General features: G+C 43.3%; 1 protein-coding gene across 3 annotated transcripts in view; it reads left to right on the top strand.

Moving 5' to 3' along the window:
• GAB2 (GRB2 associated binding protein 2) overlaps nucleotides 1-19225 on the top strand; it is a 190735-nt gene that overhangs the window by 144195 nt on the left and 27315 nt on the right. For 2 of the 3 annotated variants that reach the window (XM_043580126.1, XM_043580125.1), the window contains exon 3: nucleotides 15751-15994. In XM_043580126.1, the coding sequence (XP_043436061.1) occupies nucleotides 15751-15994 (244 nt within the window). Of the gene's footprint in view, nucleotides 1-15439; nucleotides 15612-15750; nucleotides 15995-19225 lie in introns of those variants that run through there. The other variant, XM_043580127.1, reaches the window with a different exon arrangement.

Here is a 19225-nt window from a genome sequence, read left to right on the forward strand (position 1 = left end):
CTTTGGATAAATACCCAGTAGTGTGGTTACTGGATCATATGGTAGTTCTATTTTTTACTTTTGAGGAACCTCCATATTGTTCTCCACAGTGGCTGCATGGTTCGCATTCCCACCAACCATGCGTGAGAGTTCCTTTTTCTCTACACCCTCACCAGTACATGTTATTTAGCACAATCCATCTTAGACTAGCTAACAAACCACTAGAACTAGAACTCAGGGAGTGTCCTTAGTAATTCTTGAAGATTTTGAAATAAGGCCTGGGCCTCCTCCATATGCTATGTATCATTTTAGCTCTTTCCCTTCTTCTGACCCCCCTCACAGGAGCTTCATGGCAGTCATATGCCCAGCTCTGTGGAATAAGGACTTCCCAGAGTTCCAACTAACTGTTCTTTATCTCTACCACAGCTTTGAGTTAGGCTGCCCCACCTTTAAGTATTTTGTAAATACTGAAACTTCTAGTGATCCATGAGTTTCCCTAGTAACTCGACAGCAGAATTGCTTTAAGTCCTGAGTCCCCACTGGATGCTTTTGGGAAATCTTCAACCTTCAGTGGGAGACTATTATCAAGGGCAGGAAGGGGGTATCTTCAAACAGCTCCTTCCTTTCTAGAAAGAAGGACTGGTGCCTTAAAGGTCAGGACCCCTTATTCCAGCTGGACATTGGACAGCAGGGAGGGCTGTGGTGGAGCCAGGCAGTCCACCCAGATGCCCTCTGGTGACCTTGGCCCTTTCCCCCAGATGCAGTGAGTGGGAGAGCCATGAGTGGAGGAGGGCAGGGAGGAAAAGGCCTTTCTCAGAGACCTCACCCTTTCTCTCTTCTTATCCTTGGGAGGACCATCTCCTCCCTTGTTCCCTCTCTTACCTTTTGCTCTTGGTGGTTTTGTTTTTGTTTTGTTTTGTTTTGTTTTGTTTTTTGGCCGAGCTCAGATCCCCCAGCTCCTCTGGGGGATCCTTATTGGAAGCTTAGAGCAAATGTGGGAGGTAAAATGTAGCTTCTCCTGAGGCTGACAAGTTCCTTGAGGAGCAAAGAACAGAGTAGAGACTGACCCGGGCCCCAGCCCAGAGGCGGAGGCTGCTGTCTGAATCACCCACCCTTTTTTTCCACTGAGACAATGAGGAAAATAAACATCCAGACTAGTTTCCAGCCAGATCTGAAATCCTCATGCCTTTTTTAAAAAGAAAAATGTTATTCTAAATAACTCTGAAATATCAGGCCTTCATCCTCCATCTTTTTTTGTTTGTTTTCTTTTGTCTACAGCTGGGTCTGCTCACACTGAGAGTAGGTTTTGAGTTGGGACATGAACTCCATAAAATCCCCACAGGCACCCCTGTGCTCTTCTGGAGCAGGCTCTAGCCCAGGCCTCCAGGGAGGCCCAGCCCCCCTGGAGGAGGAGAAGGCGTCGGAGAGAAACCCAACCCTCTTCTTTTCATTCTGAGCCTGGATCCCTCTTCCTGCTTTCCCTTTCGTACCAGACATGCCCCCTCACCAGCCCCCAGGCAGCCAGCATGGATTAGGTCTAGTGTTTACCTGCCAGAACCCAGACTGCTAGAGAGGAGAGCACCTCATCCTGACTCTTCAATCCCAGAAGCCTCTGACAGCTCTCAGACATCTCTTGAGACGTCCCCCCCATTTTTGTTCTTTGAGTTGCTTCTGATTATCTTTAGAGAAGGAGGGTAATTAAGTATTGTTGAATTGGTCCCAGACCAGATTCCAAAGCCCAATCTGAGTCTATTTTTCTTCTAGAGATAGAATTATGACTTTGATTTTAGGGGTAAGTCACCTTGGGCCTCAGAAGATCTTGATTATTTAAACATCCACTCACATACAGCTCTTTGTAGGATTCTGAGCTCAACAAAACCAGTAGACATGGTCATCTGTCTCTAGGATATGAATTGGGAGTCAAAGTCCTGGTTTTAAATTTCAGCTTTGTTACTGATTCAGTGTGTTGATCTTAGTTTCTTCAACTATAAACTAAAATTGGAGACCAAAATGGTAATTTTCAAGCTTTTTTCTTTGCATTGCTTGTTAACTGTATCTTGCATGGAACATAACATATAAAACAGGTGAAAGGAAGCCACCTTGAATATTGCAGGGGACAGAGAGTCAAGTGCTGCCAGCTGGAGGTGGACCCAGAAGGCCTGCCTTCTCTCACTCCCATGGTGACCCGGGAAGGCTGGGACACAGTGTAAAAATATTGGTCTGCTGCAAACATGCTATAAAGTACAACGATAAACAAAAATAAAGAATTTAAAAAAATAAAAACTCAAGATGGATGATGTACTAACTAGACTGAAGAGACAGGGTGTGCCACTGACCTAAATTTCATTTTACATAGCTATCATTTGTTTATTGTTTGCTTTCATTCACCATCTCCTCGCCCCTTTTGTGGATGAAGTCAGTGAACAAAATTCTTCATGGCTGGTGAATCATATTAGCCAAAACACTCAGCCAAGACAGAGAAGGGAATAGATTTCATAGAATGAGAAAATTCTAGAATATGAGGTCTTGAAAATGCCCTTAGAGAGGGTTTAGTTCCAAACTCCTCAAATAACACAGTATCCAAAGGTCAAAGGAGGGGAGCTACTTTGCTCAAAATCCTACAGCTAACTGGCAAGGCTAGAATTGGCACCTGGGTTTCTTGGCTTCCAGCTAGTGTTCCAGACTATGGTGATGGTGATAGCATCTAACATTTACATAAGGCTATATAATTTATAAAGTGTACCTACCTACACTTTATACACATGTGTACATACATACATATATATACACACACACACATACACACTGATCTAGAAGGCCACTTTAATACAAAGAGCATAGATCTTGGCATTATATAAATACATGAACCCACAACATTGATGACGTCAGTCTTAACACAGGTAAGTTAATTTACTTTTCTGAGCCTCAATTTCTGTATCACTAAAATAGAAACAAGACATTCTTCACAAGATCATTATAAAGATTAGATAAGAGCCCACTTAAATTACAGAGCCCAGGGTTTGGTACATGATAAGCGCACACTGAATATCTCTTAAATGTGTGGCCCGTAAATCGTCGTTGCCTTCCCAGTGATCTTCACAGTGGTCCTTTGAGTATATGCACCATGCTCCTCTTCTGTCCTCCATACTGAAACATCCTAAGTAACACTGTCTCTATTTTACCCAAACTCCAGAACATTTTTACTGAGCGTGATTAGTATGTTTATCAGATAAACCTTGCTGACTTCCTTGATTTGAGATACATTACACTTAATTTATTGAGGTGCTCAAAAACAAAGGTGTCTCTTTAAATGTACTAATACTACTACTAATAAAAGCTAATATTTACATAGAGCTTACTATGTGCAAGGGACCATTCTGAGCATTTCACAGATCTTAACTCATAATCTTATGAGATAGATACCTATTATTATTCCCATTTTACAGATGAGGAAACTGGGGCACACAGAGGTTCAGTAACTTTCCCTAATTCACACAACTAGTAAGCAAAGGAGCTGGGATTCAGACCCAGACAGTCTGGTTCCAGCGTCCATGCTCTTAACTATTAAGCCCATATCCTGAAATTCCAGATGCAGTCCTTGCCTCGAGTCATCAAAGTCCCCGTACAGAGTCTTCAGCACATGCACAAAGTCCTGGGAAAGACTTCCCACTGCCTTTGCACTCTCTTGACTTTCTGTGGCTTTGCCAAGGTAGGCGCTCTCCTTATATTCCTTTAAGAGGACATCACACAGAGTTTTTGCTGCTTTTAATTTAAACCTAAGCCAGATTTTCCTCACTGACCTAAACCATAGCTTCCATTCCCTCTGAATCTGGGACAAATGTTCTTACACCCACTAGAGTCCCCATAATTACAATCATGGCTGAGAGGCCAGCTGTGGGACTTGACCATTAGTGAATACATTTTCCCTTCAAAAAATCCATCAGAGCAATGGCCCCCTGGACAAAGGCACCAAGGACATATTTCTCAGATGATTGGTGATCTGAGTGTAAAAGGCTTTGGACTGAAGGACCAGAGGACTGGGTTCTAATTCTGGGTTTGTGGTTTATCTGCAGTATGAACCTGGCCCAACCACTTGTTCATCAAGCACTGTTTTAGACTCTGAGGCTAGGAGTTCAGGTTCTCTGAGAAGCAGATGCAAGATGAGTTAAGACCTGCAAGAGATTTATTGGGTGAGACACCTGTGAGGGATAATGGGAAGGAGTGGGAGAAGGGAGCAAAGCCTTTCAGTGGGGTACAGGACTGACACCTGTGACAGAAGGCAAGGAGAAGGATTAGACTGCAGTACAGTTCTAGGACAGTTTCCTCTGGATCAGTGAACGTTCTCAAGAGAAGGTCTCTGATTAAAGGAGTCTCGTGTCTCACAGGAACAGGCCTGTAGCAATACTCCTGCCATTTCCTTTGACACTGGATGAGAATGGCTATGGGGAGTTGAGGGATGCAGAAGGCCAGCAGCTGGGGCCATCAGTAAGTTCTGCCCACATCAGGAGACAGAGAGGCAGAATTTTATGGCCAGCCCACTGAAGCATCAATGGTGAATAGAACATGTGAGGTTCAGACTCTTAAGGGAGCTCACAGTCAAGTGGGAAGAGACAGATGAAAAACAAAATGTTTAAGTGGTAGCAATAAGTGCTTTGATGAGGAGAAGACAGAGTAACGTGATTAGGAGTAGCTTGAGGTCAGATGATCAGGAAAGGCCTTTCTGAGCCTTGGTTTCTTTATTGGTCCTATTAAAATAGGTTTTTTTTTTGCCCATTCCAGTGGATATTTGTGTAGCACTTATAATTTATAAGTATATGCTCCTCATCTACCCTCACATATTGCTGGATAATAGAATGATCCTTCAACTTGGTGTGTAAAAGACTTGGGCTTGAGTCCTGGTTTGGGCATTTCCTGAGAGCTCTAGATCACTGAGTAAGTCATTTTATTCCTCTGAGTCGTAGTCTCATCTTATGTTGAATGAATCTGGAAAGATCACTGCCCTGCCAACTTTGTAGGGCTGTTATAAATGTCAGAGTTTTCGAGAGCAACCTACAATTGGAAAATAAAATTATAATAAAAATTTCTTTTACAACAGCTTCAAAAAATAAAGCACTTAATTTAACAAAAATCATACAAGATCTCTGTACAGAAAATGACAAAACATTGCCAGGAGAAATGAAGAAGACCAGTAAAGGGAGAGAGAAGCCATGTTGTAAAGTAAAACATTCACTAATGTTACTATGTTGTTTCTCCCTGGATTGATCTATAGATTGAGCCCAATCTCTGTCATAATCCCAGCATGCTTTTTTTGTATTAATTATACCAAAGCAAATGAGAAGGTACTGTATACACATAGGAAAGTATTACTGTTTTATCAAAGAGTATGTCAATAATAATTCTAACCCTTTCCAGTCGTAATATGGTCCTTTTTTTGAGAACTTCAGGGAACCATGTTAGATTATTAGGTGGAAGCTCTTTTCACTGTCCTCAGAAGTAGAAAAGTCTACTCAAACTTAGAACGTTTATTGTTCTTCTAATGAGATGTATTACTAGAAAAAAACACTAAACCTGAAAAATAAGGGACTTACATTCTTTCTCAGGACTACCAATCAGTCACTGGTGAGAAAATACTTGGTCTCTCTGGACCTTAGATTTCTTATCAGTAAAATAAAAAATTAAACTAAGTGATCTGTTGGTCAGTTCCAGACCTGTGCATCTGTGATATGGAAGAAGAATAAACCATTATGGATCAGAAAGAACAATCTGGTGACTTCTCTCCAAGCCTGGTTCAATATGTTTATCATGTTACTTTTGTGAATCCTTTAATTCCATATGCTAACCAGTGACTAGCATGTTGTTTGTGCCCAAGATGTACTAAAATGAAAAAGAACAGGATTTCTTATAATTATACTAATGCACTTTCCAAACTGGCTTTTCTTGTGATTCCTCCTTTTGATTTTTTTCAAAGCATAAGTTTGGGATTCATTGGTCTTGGTTTCAGCCTCTGTCTCCTTAATGATGAACTTAAATTAGATGCTAATATTTTGAAAGAGGATATGGTTACACAAACCAGAATGACAGTTTCTAGTCCAGAGGTTGCCAAACTTCCTCTGTAAAAGGTCAGATTGTAAATATTGTAGGTTTTACCACCATTATGTTCTCTCACAAGTACTCAACTTCACTGTTGTAGCACATAAGCAGCCATAAACAGTATGTAAATGAATAGCTGTGTTCCAATAAAACTTTACTTATAAAAACAGCTGGTAGGCCCAGTTTGACTTATGGTCCATAGTTTGCCACCCCCTATTCTCATGTAATAACATACCTTGACAGGCCTACCAAGACACATTTACATATGGTCTTAGGTGTTGGCCTTTCTAACAGTGTTAAAAAGATAGCAAGCACTTCTGGGATGCCTTGGTAGATTAGTCAGTTAAGTGTCCGACTTGATTTTGGCTCAGGTCATGAACTTGCGGGGTTCTTGAGATTGAATCCCACATCAGGCTGTGCGCTGATAGCGCAGAGCCTGCTTGGGATTCTCTCTCTCCCTCTCTATTTACCCCTCCCCCATGCATACTCTCTCTCAAAATAAATAAACTTAAAAAAAAAAAAAGCGCTTCCTTTTGGATCCAGCAGAAAAAACCTAGAGTTGTTGAGGTGTCAAGATACAAGACTGGAAGATGAGTAGGAAAGCTACATATATGAAGCCAGGAGACTATTGTGACACCAGGACTGGAGGCAGCAACTAAGAAAAGCTGCCGGTTAGAAGTTGGGTCCTTCCAGGCTCTTTGCCTCTGGGGTCCTCTACGTACCTCACAAAGGCCAGTTGAGTTCATTTGTACTTCCCGGCACCAGTCCTGGCTCTGATCAAACCCTGAAGGTATGCAAACACCAAGCTTAAGCTCTTCTCCCATGTCAGGCCACCTTCCACGATGGAGTGCTGAGGAAGGACCTCCCTCTGTGAAGTACTGATGTGCAGGGACCGTGGCATCTCTTTACTCCCTGGGACAACCCTACAGGTTGCTATTTTACAAACTGTACAAACTAGAACTCTTAAGTTTTTTTTTAATCTTTATTTATCTTTGAGAGAGAGCAAGCGAGTGAGCAGGGAAGGGGCAGAGAGAGAGAAGGGAGACACAGAATCTGAAGCAGGCTCCAGGCTCTGAACTGTCAGCACAAAGCCCAATGCAGGGCTCGAACTCACAGACTGTGAGATCATAACCTGAGCCAAAGTCGGATACTTAACCGACGAACCCACCCAGGTGCCCCCAAACTAGGATTCTTGGATTCACACGCCATCCTTAGGTCCCATAGCTAGTAAGCTAAGATTCAGATTTCAAAATCCATGTTCATTTTCCATACCACACTACCTCTCCCAAATCCACAGTTGTACTTCAGGTAATGCTCGGTCTCCTGAGTCCCTCAGCCTCCCCACCCAGAGCAGAACAGTGTAGGGTATTGTTCTGGTGATTTTTGCCACTGCTGATGATTCTTGATAAGCACCTTCCATTTTAGGATCTGACACTTGTGTTTCACACCGGTTGCCAGTTGTCCCTTAAGTGAAAGTCAGTGTAAAAGAAGGCAGGGGAAGCTCACCTCTTAGGAAGTTGGTTAGCTTAACTTACAATGATATTTTTGTGGGAAGGTCACAAGGGTCAAATGCATCATTGTCATGTGAGCTTGTGGTGCCCACTAGATAGACTGATTCCTATGGGAATACCATTAGGTTCCCAAAGTTCCTTGGGGGAGGGCAGAAGTGCTGCCTTGAAGAGAAATAGGGTCTTTCTAAATGCAGTATAAACCCGTAGAGCAGGGACAAGATCCGTTCTTTCTGATGGGCCTGCAGCCCCTGCTGTAGTACCCACAGTCAGTGCTCATGACCCTAAGTAAATGGCAGGAGTGCTTCATTCCCAGTATGAATTAACTTTCCGAGTGGGATGCCCAGCAAACCCAGCCCCACTCCAAGGAGAAGGAGTAAGGTCTGTCACAAATGAGGTCCGGCATACGTAGGTGCATACATAGGTGTGGCAGGTTAGGGGAAAACAAAACTTGTAACCTGATCTCCTCTAAAATGCACAGGACAGTACATGGCTAAATATAGATTGGCTGCCCTAAAACAGATATACACACAAGTCAGAAAACCTCACAAAGTGATAATTCTTCCCACCCTACAAGAATAGTTTACATTTGGATCCTGGAGCTATTCATTCATTTTTTCTGACCCAAGGAAGAATAACCCACCACCGTGGTGTGTTTATTGAACACCTTGTTCTCAATCAGACATTTACTAGGCACAGAGCATTGTGCTAAACACTGTCAGAGAAACAGAGATGGGCCAGATCCCGGCTTCTACCAGCTCAGTACCGACTTTTGTGTGACAAACTTGTGAACTCCAACACAAGAAGAATAAGCAGCAGAATGAGGTACTATAAAAGGTTTAGAGGAAGGCATGATTAATTCTAACTGGAGACCTTAAGGAGAGCCTGGAATTTGCTCTGGCCTGTAGTTTCGCCTCTCTAAAGTGAGGATCCCAAGGGCAGAGATGGTTATGTAAGGATATGTGGCATGCCTCTCGGCTACAGTCACTCTCTTTCCCTCCCCTGCACCCTTCACAAAATCAATTTCTGCTAAAGTGTACTGAGAGATCCTATATGTCAAGGTCAGGATGTTCTGACTTGGCTCTCAGAGCCCTTTGGGGCAGGCGGAGGAGTGGGGGAAGTGTTCTTTCTCAGATCCTTCCCCAGAGAAGGGGACGCATCAGGCAGCCTAGTCCTACAGGGTAGTCTCACAGGGTCTTATGTTACTGCCTGTCTCTGCCTCCCCTTTTTTCTTTCTCTGTTTTGTAGTTTTTATAAACCACTAGAAGATGTATTTTTGAGCTTGGGGAATTATTTATACTAGTCTTCAGTAGTTTGGTCCAGCGAATGTTTACTTACCATGCAAATGTGAGTAACATAATAAACTCATGACAAAATAACAGTCCTGCCAGTCAGTGTCCTGGTGATGAGATCCCCTGACTTGATGGCCTCTCCCCTCCCCTGCACGTTATGGGGAGTACATCTTCATTCACACTGATACATCGTTCTTTCCGTGTGGTAGAAGGACCCCTGAAGGAGGAGATCTGAATTCTTTTTCCAGGATTCAGGTCTGCCCTACCATGTGGCTTTGGACAAGGAGCCTCACCTTTCTGGGCCACAGTTTCTCCAATCGGAAATGAGAGATGTGGGTGAGTGGGAAGGACAGTGGTGATAAATGAGCAGTTAGACTCCAGGGCCCTTTCTAGTTGCCATATTATGTGAGTTATCGTATAGAATGAAGCTATTTTGTGTTTGGCCTTAAATTTATGAATAATTCCTCTAATTATGATGTGTGCCGGATGATTCTCAGGATTATTCACCTTAAGTAATTTCTTGTGATTGTAAGTTAAAATGAACTGTTGATCCAGTCTTGCCCTCAGCACCTGTCAGCATGCTTTTGTTTCTAGAATTCTCCACCCTCTGGTCCCTGTTCTTTGGTTAGCTTTCTGCAGGGGGCCACTCACCCTGTAGAATCCTATACTATTCTCTTTTCAAAATGTGTTCATTGACTGCCTTCTCTTTGGCATTTGACAACATGAAAAATGAGGTGCAGAGAGATTAAAAGTTTTGCTTAGGTCCCTGTGGTAAAATGGTTTCTGACCCATGTTTCTGAACCCACATCAGGGCTTTTCTGTAACACATTGCTCCTTTTGGACCCTAGATAGATGATAGAAAAAGCCAGTGAGAACAAGGGTGGCTTCCAGTTTGTAATTTTGATGATGCAAAAAAAAAGATTTTTTGGAAGAATTTGTGTTCTCATTTGGGTCTCTGAGTTTGCTTTGCCCCTGATTTTTCAGTTGACCTTAATTCTTCTACCTGTGTCCTGGAATTAAGAACCAGACATTATTGGGGTCCCTGGGTGTGTCATTCGGTTAAGCATCCAATTCTTGATTTGGGCTCAGGTCATGATCTCACAGTCATGGGATTGAGCCCCATGTTGGGCTTTGTGCTATGTGGAGCCTGCTTGGGATTCTCTCTCCCTCTCTCTGCCCCTCTCTCCAATGCATGCTCTCTCTTTCTCTCAAAATAAATAAACAAACATTTAAAAAAACAAAAATAAATAAAATAAAAAGAACCAGAGATTATTAAAAGCGAAACCAGTTGATCTTATTCTATCTCTGTGTAAATATGTCTCATGAGGTCTTACATGGAACAGCTCTCTTACGTTTCCCAAAGATGGCTTTTATGTATATCCCTGACCTAATCCAAGTTCTTCCTTTTTTGAATAGAGAAAATGAGTCCCAGGAAGATGAAATGGCATGCCCAAGATCACTCAGCCGGTTAGAGGAGAGCTTGGCCTAGGCTGTCATTCTGTTAGTTGACTCTGCCTTTCATAAAGCTAATACCGTTCCTCACTCAGGGATCTCGTGGGAGCTCTTTTCTCTACATGAATGAAAAGAATTGGCTTTGAAGAAAGTGAGATCTGTTTCAGATAGGCTCTGATGCTTTCTAGCTGTGTGACCCCAGAGCTCATTATTAACTTCTCTGAGCTTCAGTTTCTTCATCCAAAAAGAAGGGAACAAAATGGAAATAATAATTTCTACCTCACAGAGTAGACTAGACACACATAGTAGGTGCTTAGTAAATGGCAGCGATGATTATTATAGTCAGTATTGTCCTTTTTGGTCTCCTTCCACATATAACATCATACAAGTTATAGCTGGAACTAAAACAGACAACAGTTACCTTCCACGCGTTCTCTGTTGCTTGGAAAGCTCCTCCATACCTCTCGGCCCATTTCAAGGTGGCAGCATTTCCACACGTATTACGGAATCAGAGCAGGCACTTTGCTAAGTGCTTCATATGTATGATCTCAAACTACGCGGCAGCCCTGGAAAACTATGTATTTTACCTGTTGAACAGGTGAGGAACAAAGAGGTTTGTGTAACTGTCCAAGGCCACAGAGCAAGGATTTAGCAGATCCAGGCTTTGAATCCAGCCTGGGTCCCAGCATGTGCTTTGGTCTACCACTTTATGGGTTCTGATACCCACTGAGGCTTGGGGCAGGGATTTGGGGAGAGAGAAGGATAAAGATAAAAAGGGCATTGAGATAAGGGAACCAGTCATTATTTGGCCAGTCATCTTTTCCAGAAACTCCCGCCAACTGCCCCTTTCCTGCTCCTGTTATCACTAGCCAGTTGATGGCTGGGCTGGGCAGGGCTGGGTTGGGCTGGGCCCCTCTACTAAAATCCTTCAGAGCTTTCCTGTTCTAGAGTTTTGCAAGAAGGTGGGCGGAGTGTTTGTGCACTGGGCAGGCTTCCCAGGGGTGATTGTGGAAAGGAAGGGGAGTGATTTTTAGGGCCCTAAAAAGAAGCCAGGAAGAAGAGGAAAAAATAAAACCCTTTTTAAAAGAAAACAAATTGACTCAAGCATTTTCTGGCATTATCTTTAGTCTAGACATGGAGATAGAAGCCCAGGCCTGGAGTCTGAAAACGTCCATTTTCTTCTTGCTATATAACTGACCTTCCTAATGACCCAAGACACATCATTACACCAGCGTTATAGCCACATACCAAAAACAGCCCAGCCACACGCCTTTAGCATTCTTTTCTTCCCTTCAAGAGGTAGCCAGGCAATAAAAACAAATCGTATGCACGTTTTATGCAACTGCATGGATTTGTTTTCACACCTGTGGGTTTTTTTATTCACCTTTTACACTTTGGGTCTTTTGACCCCAAACATGACTTCTTGATATTTTGTTTTGTTGAAATTCCTACTGTCTTGCCATGATTGTGGGGTGAACCCCCCTGAACAATAAGGTTGGAGGACGGGCAGGGAACTGAAGATAGGAAAGGGAGAATGTCTCTTATTCAATCTATTTTAGTAAGGAGTGTTCAGTATTCTCTTTAGAGAGGAAATAAGCTAAAGGTCAGATGTATTTAATTAGACCATTAATCTCTTGCACATAATTAACACTTCATACTTTGCAAAGTGTTTATACGTGTGTGTGTTTTTAAATGCACATACTATACATCACCCATTTAAAGTGTACAAGTCATTGTTTTTTTTAGCATGTTCACAGGGTTGTGCAACTGTCACCACCATCTAATTCTGGAACATTTTCATTACCCCAAAAAGAAACCCCATACTCATTAGCATTCACTCCCCATGCTCACTCCCCCATCCCACCCCCACCCCTGGGAAACCACTAGTCTGCTTGCTATCTTTATGGATGTGCTGATTCTAGACGTTTCACATAAATAAAGCCATATAATTTATAGTCTTTTACACTGGCTTCTTTCACTTCGCACAGTGTTTTGGAGATTCATCCTGTTGGGGCATGTATTAGTATTTCATATGGCTGAATAATATTCCATTGTATAGCTATATCACATTTTGTTTATCCAGTCTCTACCTCTGTCATCACAATGGTGTTCTCCCTATGTGTCTTTGTCTGCTGTTCTTATAAGTACACCCATCACTATGACCTCATTTTAACTAATTAGATCTGCAAAGATGCTGTTTTCAAACAAGGTCACATTCTGAGGTTCCATGTAAAAGTGAGTTTTGGGGGGGACACTATAGCAAGCAGAAATGAGATTTTGGCAAGGTTTAGTCCTAAAACAGCTTCAAAAGAGCTTTTCTGGAGGGGCAGATCATTATGGAGCTGACTGATTTCATAGACATGGCTTTACATTTGTAGAATGGAGTTCCAAGTGGGCCCAACTCATCATAACCCCTACTTCATCTTATTAGCAGATCTTGAAAGCCTCTCCTATTCTGACCACAAGAAACAAGCATATTTGGTTTTGTGCTAGTAAAAATTCTTTTATTCATTCAACAAGTATATATTCAGTATGCACTGTGAGCTGGAACTGCTTTAGGCAGCAGGAATACAGAAGTGACTAGAATACCTTTTGAGAATTTACAGCATGCAGAGTTGTCCCGACCCTTTGTGCAGCTCATTCTTACGACCATCTTATGTCTTGTTGCATTCTTATGACCATCTTATTGCAAACTGAGACTCAGGTGAAGTGGTTTCTCCAGCTCTACAGATTTCTCAGATTTGATCCACAGCCTGAGCAGAGGGCTCCAGCCACGAGCACAGGTCACTCCTCTTTTATACAGATCCACAGTCCAAGCATGCAACGTAGGGGGCATGCAGGATATATGGGTGCCAGGCAGGAGAAGTAGATTGTGACAGAATGGCCTTTCTTGTCAGACTTGGGAACCTGAACTTTATTCTGAAGGCAGTGAGGAATCAGTGAACGTTATTGAGGGAGTGTGGCCTGATGCTACATGCTTCGTTTGTCTAACCAACACATGTTTATGGACTTGTGTCACATACTGGGCTTGATGCAAGGGATAAAAGTGTTAGAAAAGAGACAGTGTCTCTGCCCTCACTGAGCTTACAGCCAGATATATGGAGTGATAGGACAGAAAAGTTACTATTTTCCTAAAATTCTGTTTGAAACACAAGGAAGGATTGGTCAGAAATAAGGTTAAAGAAATAAACAGAAAAATGGTTTTAAAAAGAGAGAGCTTTGTACGTTGTCCTGAGGATAACAGGGATCCACTGAAGAATTTTAAGCAGGGCAGGGACATAGTGACATGGTGCGGTTGTTGACAAACAGAGAGGGGTTGTAGTAATACCTACATTTCCAGCTCAGCTGATTGGATGGTGATGTTGATGTACTTCACTGAGAAGCAGGACACAGGAGGAAGAGATCACTGAGCTTGACCTGCTTGTGGGACATCTGAATGGAGATGCCCAACAGGCATCTTAGATGAGAGCCCAGGAAAGAGAACAGAGTTAAAGATGGATTTTTTGAGAGTTGTCATCACCTGGCTGGAAGAGAACACCCCGGGAGAGTGTCCTGAGTCAGTGATGATAGAGGAGGCTCTGGGGTGAAACCCTGAAAAATGCATTCACTGAAAGGGTGGCAGAGGTAGAGGAGTCCAAAAAGACCACAGGGGAAGGTAGAAACGCACCAGAGGCTTCCTCTTGGCACCTTCCCTATGTCTTCTCAGGCCGCGGCTTTGCCCATCCCTGGCTCCATAGCTACTCCATCCCCTAGCATAAACCCTCTCCCCTCTGCCATTAGAGAGTTCATCTTGCAAATCTAATGGAGTAATGAAGCCATTGATTCTGTTAACAAACATCCAGTTCACTACAAGACCTGTAATGGGAATTCATTTTGGAGGTCAATACAGCTGTCGATGGAACAGTTTTTCCCCAGAGGCCCATGGCTTTTCTGTTGTACACAGGCAGAAGTTGTTCTGCCTCGCATCAGTAAAGACTGGGGACTAATTAATGCGATAGAGCACTAACAAGCTGGTGATCCTGCCTAGGGCCATGAGAAGTATACTAAAATAGGTCAGATCATGGGGAGTAGAAACAGAAGTATGTCCCCTCTGAAAAGATTTGACTAGCCCTAGCAAGCCCCCATCACCACCCCTGAAATGTCATCCCCCACTAGCTATCACATCACCAGCAATTACATCTTTAAAACTTTATTTCTTTTGAACAAGAAGTTTCACCGTGGAATTATTGTGTGCTCCATGACCTTTTTTCTCCTTCCACAGACTAAGAAATGTCTATGTGCCTGGCCTTTATTAGGTGAATCCTGGGACTGTAGACATAACAGCATCAGGCACTGTTCATAGAAACAAGGCCAGGCAGGGAGGCAGAGTGACAGTGGACATAATGAAGCACAGGCCAAGTGCTATTGGCAGCCAGAAAAAGGACTGAGTCCAGGAAGGTTTCAGAGAGAATATGATATCCATGTAGGGTCTTCAAGTCTGCATATGAGTGCCAGTGGAGTAGAAGTGAAATTCAGGCGGAAGGAACAGCGTAAGCCATGAGAAAGAGTTGTAAAAGGGGCTGGTGTGTCTGGGGACTGATGAAGCTTCCGAATGCCTCGGGTACAGGAGGAGAGAAGCAGGAAGTAGGTCAGACTGTGAAAGGCCTTATGTGTTACGCTCAGGAACTTGGACTAGGCTTGGAGAACCAGCCAAATGAGTAATGCCCTTGGCTGGGAGGGTAGTACTCTCAGCTATGATCTATCTTTAATACCTTGCTGCTTTTCTAGCACAACAGAGGGGAGTTTAAGATGAGAATTAAGAGAAAAAAGACCAATTGACACAGAGTGGTGGGCACAAGAGTTGGGGAACGGGGAACATCGTTGTCCTCAGAGGACTTGGAAGGGCAGGCAGGAGGAGCTGGGACCAGTCTTCCATGGGACGGTCTGCTGCAAGTACATTTCTGCTTTTATCATTTACACAATAAGGTACAGTCCAGGGTCTGAATCAATGAGTCTTCAGGAAGCAAAGCTCATTTAACAAAGCCAGCCTTAGCTTTGACAGAGGTGATGACAGCAGGAGCCTCCAAAGAGGAGGAGGGCAGTGGCACTTACTGCCCTCCCTCTGGAGAAGGGCCAGAGTCACAGTCCTGAGCCATGGACAGCCACACCTCCTGGGAGCAGGGCCATCACCATCAGGGTTGTGAGAGGGAGCAGACTCCAGACGACTCCAGGGGCAGTGCCGAGGGACAGGGCATCTCCGTTTCCACCAGGAGGCCACAGTCTTTCACTCAGGCAGACATAGAAGGAGCAGGTGTGTGAGGGGGAGAGAAGGCTGCTGCTGGATCATTGCCTCTGCTCTTAATATCTCTTCTTCCTCTGACATCCCACTTTGGGATAAGGCCACTTTTCTTCCCCTTTTCAGTCACAGAGCTCCTCCTCTTGTTTCACAGACTCCCTGAGAAACATGTCCTCTGCCAGTCACGGGCCCCGCTCTTCTCCAGCTGAGCTCAGCAGCTCCAGTCAGCACCTTCTTCGAGAACGCAAGTCCTCAGCCCCATCGCACTCCAGCCAGCCAACCTTGTTCACCTTTGAACCCCCTGTGTCCAACCACATGCAGCCCACCTTGTCCACCAGTGCGCCTCAGGAGTATCTCTACTTGCACCAGTGCATAAGCCGGAGAGCGGAAAATGCAAGGTAGGAGACTGCTGTAAGCAGCGGTGGGGCAAGCACCCACTCACAGGACCTAGTCGCTTTCCGTCCTACAGTTTTTAATTTTAAAGACAGGGGAGTGAAATGGCTTCTCTTCTCAGGTGAACAGACGTATTTATTAACAGAGTATCCTTCTTTTGCTTAGGTAACCTTCACATTTTATTGCTATACAGTGATAATTGGGTTCCTCCGGAACCCATGATCAGAAACGATGCTATAAAAATGTTTTGTTTAATTTGGAGGAAAAAAGGCACTAGGGGCTAGAGTTTCAGAATTAGGAAAAAAATCAATTTATTTCTGGCATTAAGAATATATCTATAAACCAGTGCTTTCAACAATAGCCAAATTATGGAAAGAGCCTAAATGTCCATCAACTGATGAATGGATAAAGAAGATGTGGTTTATATGTACAATGGAGTACTACTTGGCAATAAGAAAGAATGAAATCCTGACATTTGCAGCAACATGGATGTAACTGGAGGGTATTTTCCTAAGTGAAAGGAGTCAGTCAGAGAAAGATAGATATCATACGTGTTTACTCATATGTGGATCTTGAGAAACTTAACAGAAGACCATGGGGGAAGGGAAGGGGAAAAAATAGTTACAAACAGAGAGGGAGGGAGGCAAACTGTAAGAGACTCTTAAATACAGAGAACAAACTGAGAGTTGTTGGGTGGGGGGAGAGGGGAAAATGGGTGACAGGCATTGAGGAGGGCACTTGTTGGGATGAGCACTGGGTTTTGTATGTAAGCAGCAAATCACGGGAATCTACCCCAAAACCAAGAGCACACTGTATACACTGTATGTTACCCAACTTGACAATAAATTATATTAAAAAAAAAGAATATAGCTATAAAATCTTACACTACTCAACAGATCCATATCTCACTTTTGCTCTAGAGCTGCACTGTTCTGCATGGTAGTCACTATCCATACGTGGTGATTTAAATGTGAATGGATTCAAATGAAATAAAATTTAAAATTAAGTTCTCAGTTGCACTAGCCACATTTCAAGTGCTCAGTAGCCACATGTGGCTAATGGCTGCTGTGCTGGACAGCACAGATAAGGAAGCATCTCATCATCACAGGAAGTTCTAGAGCAAGGACTTCCTGCTCGAGAATAATGGTCTTTGTATTTCTGGCACCAATCTCTCTCACAGGTGTGGAGCCTGGAGATATTTTTATTACCTTTTATTCCCATTGCTAGGGTAAGCAAAAGCACAGAAATGATGGACTTTGCCAGAGCTTGTTCCCAGTTACTACCATGGCCAGCAGGCTACAAATCACATTTCTTAATTAATTTAGAAATACCTAATTTGTGTTAACAAAAATTAAGGCAATTAGAGAGCTATGTATCACGCCATGGAACATTTTCATGTATAATCTCACGTGACCCAATCAAAGGCACTGAGAGGTAGCCAGGCTAGCTCCCTTCTCCCCGCCTCATAGATGAAGAAAATGAGGTTCACAACTAAGAAGTGACAGAGGTAGGGCTAGAAACCAGGTCTGCTTGTTTCTGATCCTAGACTCTACACTGCACGATTCTGCTTCTGGGTCTCTGAGTCATTTACCATCACACAACAGAGGCTCCCTCCACTCGGTCTTAAGGTTGTCTCAAATGCCCATTTTCATTTGTTTCAGGATTCATTCATTTGTGACCTTTTAGTGGTTCAAACACGATCAACTTAGACATAAGGAGCTGAATTCTTTAAAAAAAAAAAAAAAGGACGAATTAGCCAAGATCACTGAACTAGTTAGCGGCAGTGCTGTAAATAGCACTGATTCTCCTGAATCACACACCCGAGACAGGCAGTGGGGTGTGACCAGAAGCAGATCACAGGCTTTGGAGTCCATCAGATATGGGTCCAAATTCAGGTTCTGCTACTTTCCTTGTGATCTAATTCTTTAACCTCCTGAGCTTCCATTTCCTTATCTGCAGGATGGAAGTAATGAATTCTGAGGTTTACTGATGAGCATAAAATGACAGAACACATATACCCAGTAGTGCGTCCTCAGTACATATTAACGTTTCTTCTCCTTGTGCTGCATCCCCCTCTCCTGCACCTGTGATTGCCTGAGATTAGAGAGGGGGAGGTCTTCAAATCATAGTTCTATCGAAAGACAGTGTATTTTCTCTTAATGCCTCTCAAAGTGCATATGAAATACCTGGGGATCTGGTTGAAATGCTGATTCAGTGGGCCTGGAGGGGGTCCTGAGATCCTGCCTTTCTGCTAAACACCAGATGATGCCAGTGCAGCATGTCTGTAGATCACACTTCAAGTAGAAGGCTTTATCTAATATTGACAACTGCCACCACCCCCACTCCGATGGTGCTGCTAAAGCAACAGATATAGAAATGTCTCTGCTTGAATTAGCAGTTGTGGCCCACTCTCTGCACCTCCTCCTCCTCTGTAAAACCTCTGTTAATTTTCCTAGATGAAATTTATTTCTTCCCTGCATTCCCACAGCAATTTTTTATTCTCTCTCACACAGCATTTGGAACTCTCTGCTTCATATTATGGATATTTATATTAATATATTTCTGCACTTTGTGAAGACAAGACCAAAGGCATATAGTAGGTGCATAAAAAATATCAAAATATATTTCTTATAGAGAGTCAACATAATAGGGGAGACCAGACTTGTCTGGCAGCAACTGGGGAGGCAGCTTTACTGCGGGCTTTTCTCTGTGTCACTGCTTTCATTTGTGTGGGTGTGGGAGCAAGAGAGTGATGAGCAGGATCTTGGAGACTTTGGGAAAAAATACGTTCAAACAATGTTTGCAGAATTCCCAAGTGATGGAGGATGGGAAGGAAGCTTTCTTTGGTCCAGAAACACCATATAGTTTCTGGAAGTGTTGGAGTCGTTTGCATGATACTAAACATACTGTGGGGCACCTGGGTGGCTCAGTCGGTTAAGCATCCGACTTTGGCTCAGGTCATGATCTCACACTCTGTGAGTTCGAGCCCTGCATCGGGCTCTGTGCTGACGGCTCAGAGCCTGGAGCCTGCTTTGGATTCTGTGTCTCCCTCTCTCTGACCCTCCCCCATTCACTCTCTGTCTTTCTCTGTCTCAAAAATAAATAAACATTAAAAAAAATTTAAACATACTGTAACAATTATAAAGTCCAAACACAATATAAAAAAGCAACTGTTCAAGCACTGAAGAGCAATCAAAAAGCCGGCAGAAACTGAGAGATTTGACTCTTCCAAGGAG

This window comes from Prionailurus bengalensis, chromosome D1 (assembly GCF_016509475.1).
Source record: "Prionailurus bengalensis isolate Pbe53 chromosome D1, Fcat_Pben_1.1_paternal_pri, whole genome shotgun sequence".
Lineage (NCBI taxonomy): Eukaryota > Metazoa > Chordata > Mammalia > Carnivora > Felidae > Prionailurus > Prionailurus bengalensis.